Source organism: Quercus robur, chromosome 3 (genome assembly GCF_932294415.1).
Source record: "Quercus robur chromosome 3, dhQueRobu3.1, whole genome shotgun sequence".
In the NCBI taxonomy this organism is placed as follows: Eukaryota; Viridiplantae; Streptophyta; class Magnoliopsida; order Fagales; family Fagaceae; genus Quercus; species Quercus robur.
In genome coordinates, this window is record NC_065536.1 from 19,403,487 (window position 1) to 19,410,145 (window position 6,659).

General features: G+C 31.1%; 1 protein-coding gene across 1 annotated transcript; it reads left to right on the plus strand.

The window, feature by feature from the left end:
* Positions 1-1,671: 1,671 nt before the first annotated feature.
* LOC126719364 (disease resistance protein RPV1-like) lies at positions 1,672-6,573 on the plus strand. Its single transcript, XM_050421932.1, has 6 exons — positions 1,672-2,306; positions 2,790-3,903; positions 4,057-4,317; positions 4,892-5,554; positions 5,655-6,284; positions 6,484-6,573. Exons 1-6 carry the CDS (start codon positions 1,813-1,815, stop codon positions 6,571-6,573), a joined length of 3,252 nt encoding a protein of 1,083 aa, XP_050277889.1. The 5' UTR covers positions 1,672-1,812.
* Positions 6,574-6,659: the final 86 nt, after the last annotated feature.

The window sequence follows — 6,659 nt, forward strand, 5'->3', positions numbered from 1 at the left end:
ATTCATGGGCATTACTGTACTATTTCAACTAATATTTACCTTTATCTACAGTACTTTCAGCAATAAATTTTTAGTTTCAGCAAAATAAGCAGTATCCAAACACATCCTAAGTAAGATTTTGTAGTCAAATTTTGTCCTTTCAAAATTCAGATTAAGAAAGAAAATTTAGCCCTGAAACAGTTTTAATGTCATTTTCTTTTCAAACGTGTGTTTTGGTCCGCAAAGTAAATGACATGAAATGGGAGAAAGAGGCTCCAAGGTTTTGGCAATTACCAAGTCTACTACAAATAATAATAACTATAAATAGCTTCATGGATAAATATATATGCCATAATTGATTGGTTAATTAACATTAACATCGATTGAAATAGTTTTATAATGGAAGTGGATCATTGATTTCAAACCCATCCAACACGTTTTCAATTTAAAGGCACACAAACCAAAGACCTTGTAGCTAAATTTGCACCTCTCCATGCACAAAGTACTTGGGAGTTTAGGGGGGAAAGGGTTCAACCTGCGAGATTAGCAGCATATTGTAATTATCTCTCAAAAAAAAAAAAAAAAGGCACACAAGATATTCTTGTTTTAACTCTCATGTAGCTTTTTCTTTTTCCTTTTTTGATGAATAACTCTCATGTAGGTGATGTGTCGTGGCTGGAAGAATTGCATAAGTTATGATCGATTGATTAATTAATATTTAATATATATTTTTCTTTTGGTAGATGGAGATATTTTTTTGAAAAGATGGAGATAGATTAAAATGGAAATGGATACACTTTTTTCAATTCTAGGCCCACATCATTTATGTTTTTTTGTTTGTCATATTAGTCTTGCTAATATATTTCAATTCTAGGCCCACATCATTTTTATAATTGATTGATTAATTAATATTTAATATATATTTTTCTTTTGGCAGATGGAGATTTTTTTTTGAAAAGATGGAGATAAATTAAAATGGAAATGGATACACTTTTTTCAAATCTAGGCCCACATCATTTAGCTTATTTTTACTACTATTTATGGGCACCATTTCACTTTTTGGTACTATTTATGAGCATCACTATACTATTTCAACCAACTTTTACCTTTATTTACAGTACTTTCAGCAATAAGTTTTCAATTTCTGCAAAATAAGCAGTCTCCAAACACACCCTGAGTAAGATTTTGTAGTCAAACTTTGTCCTTTCAGAATTTAGATTAGGAAAGAAAATTTAGCCCCAAAACAGTTTTAATGTCATTTTCTATTCAAACGTGTGTTTTGGTCGGCAAAGTAAATGACATGAAATGGGAGAAAGAGGCTCCAAGGTTTTCACAATTAACAAGTCTACTACAAATAATAATAACTATAAATAGCTTCATGAATAAATATATATGCTATAATTGATTGGTTAATTAACATTAACATGGCACAAATAATTTAGGACACATGACACAAAATTGAAACTCTAATTTGAAATTCTGATTTGAGTTTCTCTCAGCTTCACCTATTATTATATATATATATATAGATTACGCATTTGGACCACCAACTATTTTTAATATGCATTAATGATTTCATGGATAATAGTACGCTACTACTATAATTTCACATTTGACTTTCTCGGTCTTCTTCGCCTCACAACAACTATCTGAATCTAACATTCATTTCCTCTCTGACATTCCCATTCTTTCTCAAACCCATTAAGAAATCTCTTCTTCATAATTTTTATTCTTTTTGCTTTCTTAAACTCTTAAAACATTTTCCATTTTGTCACCTCTTTTTTTCTCCTCTTTCCTTCAGATCTTCTCAACTGTCTGTATATCCAAATTACAATGGCTCTTCTAACTAATAAACAAGTTTTCTCTTCGTCTTTCAACCAACGATCTAAATATGATGTGTTCTTGAGTTTCAGAGGAGAAGATACCCGCAATGGTTTTACTAGCAATTTGAATGGTATTTTGCATCATAATGGTATTAACACTTTCATGGACGATGAGCTCCAAAGAGGAGAGAAAATTTCCATTGAACTTTTCGAAGCTATTGAAAGTTCAAAGATTTCGATAATTGTATTCTCTAAAAATTATGCAACTTCCACTTGGTGTTTGGATGAACTTGTCAAAATTCTTGAGTGTAAAAAGAATGGTCAAGTGGTGTTTCCTGTCTTTTACAAGATAGATCCATCAGAAGTACGTAGCCAAAAGGGAAAGTTTGGAGAAGCATTGGCAAAACATGAAGCAAATTTCATGTATGACACGAACAAGGTGCAAAGATGGAGGGCCGCTCTAATTGAAGTTGGCAATTTATCTGGTTGGCATTACAAAAATGAGTATGTATTTAATCACTACTCTATTATCACCACAAAAGTTTACTATTAAAAAGCAACTCCTAGAAGCTATATTGTTTGTTTTTAATTTTTAATTTTATTTTATGAAACTATTATATTTGGATCATATCTTTCATTATGGAGCAAGTTAAACTACAATGGTTAATGATAGCAAGAGAAGAATATATAATTGATACTTATTAATTAATTAGAAGCTTCTCTCACATAATCTTTTGAAAATCTTCTTTTCCAAAGAAGATTTTCCATACATATTTGTGCAAAAAGACTAATATTGATATCCTAGCTGAACAATAAATAAAAAAATAATTTGTATTGAAAGTTTAGATCTATGAATTGTGTGCCATTTAATTTAATTAACAAAATTTCAGTTGTAGTTCAAAAGCTAAGCAAAATTAACAATTTTGAATTCAATTTAGGATAATATTTCTATCTCTAACAGTTTTTTTAATGCTTTGTGATTGGCAGCCTCCCTCAATTTACGTTTATCCAAGAAATTTTTGAAGAGATCTCAAGTGCTAAATTAAATTGTTCGCAAGTATTTGTTGTTAAATACCCAGTTGGAATAGACACTCGCGTAGAGGAAATAAGTTGGTGCTTAGATATTAAGTCAAATGATGTTCGCATGTTAGTGATCCATGGTCTTCCTGGAATAGGAAAGACAACAATTGCAAAAGCTATTTTTAACTTAATTGCATGTCATTTTGAAGGAAGTTGCTTTCTAGAGGATGTTAGAGAAAGCTCAAAAACAAATGATGGTGTACTCCAACTACAAGAGGCACTTTATTATGAGATCTTAGGGGGTAGAAATTTGAAAGTACATGGTGTATCTAAAAGAATCAATGTGGTAATGGAAAAGCTTTGCCACAAAAAAATTCTTTTAATTCTAGATGATGTGGACAAATTAGTCCAAGTAGAAAATTTGCTTGGAAAATGCAATTGGTTTGCTTCTGGAAGTAGAATTATTATCACAACAAAAGAGAAAAAGTTGCTATCCACCCTACAAGAAGATTGTCATTTAATTTACTATAAGGTTAAGGAATTAGATGAGCATGAATCTCATGAACTCTTTTGTCAACATGCATTCAAAAGAAACAAGCCTACAGAAGATTATTTGGAGCTCGTACACCAATTTATAGGTTATGCCAAAGGACTTCCACTAGTTCTAAAAATAATAGGTGATGATTTATATGACAAAAATTTACAATGCTGGAAAAGTGCATTAGATAAGTACAAAAGAATTCCTAAATCGGATATTCAAGAAGTACTTAAAATAAGCTACGATGGACTGGACCAAATTCAACGGGATATTTTCCTTGATATTGCATGTTTTCTTAAAGGATTCTATAAGAATTTGGTTGTAGATATGTTACAAAGTAGCAATTTTCATGACCCATACTATGATATTGAAAAACTTATCGATAAATCTCTCATAGTTGTTGCAAAAGATGACAAATTATTGATGCATGACTTGATACAACAAATGGGTTTGGAAATAGCTCGACAAGAATCGGAAGTGTCAAAAAAACATAAAAGGCTATTGTGTTATGAGGATGCTCATGAAGTACTAAATAGAGATACGGTATAATTCCTTTTGATTTACCTTTTTCCCTTTTCTCACAATTACTCATTGTGTTTGATTTATCATTTTATTGTTGAAGATAATTTCGTTTTAAATTTAATAATCATATGTTCTGTTGTCTAATGTGATTCATGTGATTCTTTGTCCAATTAGGGATTAGATGAAATTCGAGGCATAACATTGTCCTTGCCACAACCAAGAAAGATGCAATTGAATCTTGGAAAGATGAAAAATCTCAAATATTTAACAATTCGTAATGTAATTTGTGAAGACCTTAAATCTTTTCCCAATGGGTTAAGGTTACTTGATTGGAATGAATTTCCTTTATCATCCTTGCCGTCCACCTTTGAACCTACAAAGCTCGTTGTACTTAACATGCAAGGGAGCCACATTGAATTGGACAAGCATTTCGAGGTATAATCATAGCATTTATAAATTCTTATTAGGTTTTTTTCTTTTTCTTTTTTTTTTTTTTTTTTTTTGTGCTAAAACCAATCCATGCATTTATTACTATATAAAATAAAATTTCTATAAATTTTTTTAATAAATAAGACCAAATTGTTCACAAATATTTTAAAATGTACACATAACCATAAAGAATTTATGGTACAAATCAATGAATTATTGACAAATGTTTTTTTTTTTTTTTTAAAAGAAAGAAAAAAAAGAGTAATGCTATAGATATTACAAGTTTTACTATATTGAACATACAAATTGATGTGTCATGAATTATAAAGAGACAATTCAAATATTTATTTATGAGGTGGTTGAAGTCTACCAATCACATTTATTGCCACATTAATTTGTAAGCTTTATGTTTATAAAATTGTAGTACCTTTAGCATTTTTATTTTAGAAGTGTGTATTATAATTCATAATTGAACATGTATTATTTCTTAGCTTTTTTTTTTTTTTTAAATGAGCTCGTAGCCTGTTTTTGTTTTCTTTTTACTAATAAATTTCAAAAAAAAAATATTCTTCTTTTGTAGAGGTGTCGATTCGAAACATTGAAATATATAGATTTTGCATATTGTAAAAATATTACAAAAGTACCCGATTTATCAGTGATTGCCCCAAACATAAAGAAGTTGGAGCTTTATAGATGCAAGAATTTACTCAAGGTTCATCAGTCCGTTGGACTTCTTGAAAATCTTGAATTCTGGGATCTCAATGAATGCCGAAATCTTAGAATTTTACCGAGAAAGCTCCAATTGAAATCTCTTAAATACTTTTATCTCTTTGGCTCTGAAAGTCTTGAGCAAGGAACAAAAAGATTAGCGTTGCTTTCATCAATAGGATTTCTCACTGGCCTTCGTGAGTTAGCAATAAGTTTAAAAAATGTAAAAGATGTTCCTAGTAACATCTCTGATTTACAAAATCTTAGGAGGCTCTATATGTATGATTGTGAAGAATTTCCAAAAGTCATGGATACCCCTGGCTGCTTCCCCAATTTAGAATGTCTCATTATCCTTTACAGCAATGTTACTACCCTCCCTGAAATCGCTATCTTATTTCCCCAATTAAAGATTCTAGGGCTTAATTGTTTCTGGAACCTTTTGAAAATTCCAAGACTTCCACATTGTATACATGTTGTAAATGCAATAGGGTGTGATTCGTTGAATTCACAATCAAAAAGAAGATTATTGAATCAGGTCTCTTTCTTTCTCTCAAAATATTAGATTTTTTTTTAAATTGAAGATTATTACTAGATTTGCCAAACTGAAGTTTCTTAATTTTGTTAATGGCAAGCAGTTTGGAGAATCTATAGGGCTTCAACAAAATTTCGTATGTGCAAAGGGAATACGGCGTCAGGATTTTGATTGTGAAACAAACTTTGAATCAGAATCAAAATTTGATTTCGATGAAGCTACATCTGAAATGGACTCTTCATTTGAAACGAACTCAAATCTTGAAGAGAACAATGAATTTGTATCAGAATTTGAACTTGATGAAGCTACATCTGAAACAGACTCAACAAGGAAACTTTATGATTATTATTCACTTACACTTCCAGGAAGTAAGATTCCAAAGTGGTGGTTCAACCATCAAAGTGTTGGAAGTTCCGTATCATTCTCGGTCGGCCGGAAACTTCCATCATTTGCTTTCTGTGTTGCTCTAAAAGTTGAACTTGATGTGCCATTTGAATTCGAATTTGATAAGTTTACCGGTTTTATCTACATGTACATCAATGGTTTTGAAAGATGTCTTATGGATGCTAAATTTTTGTTAAATCCATCATCTTTTATATGGTTCCACTATAGAAGAGATAGGTCTTTGGAAGACATAATTCTAGGGGATTGGAATGACATTGAGATTCTATTTAAATGTTCAAATTATGATCCTAAAATAGCAAAAATTACAATAGAAAGGTGTGGAGTCCATGTATCATGCATTTGTCCTCCATGCAACTCTGTAGCAAATAAGGTGGCCCAAATAAGAATTCATGAAAGACTCAAACCTTCTTTTGATGAAAGATTAAAAAATTTTTTATGTAGAGTCGCTACCGAAGTCCTCCCCTTTGAGAAAAAGCTCGTCAGGTGCTCAAAAACCCAAGATGCCCATTGCCCTTTCTGTGAAACAGGAGACGATTCTCTTTTACATCTATTTCAAACCTGTCCCTATGCCAAAGGAGTATGGTATGGTGGTGGATGGGGTTTTCGAGTCGAAATGATCCAAGCTTAGTCTATTATGGAATTTGTTGAACATATAATTGACACCCCAAGTGAGTTACTTCCAGAAAGAATTACCAAAGATGAG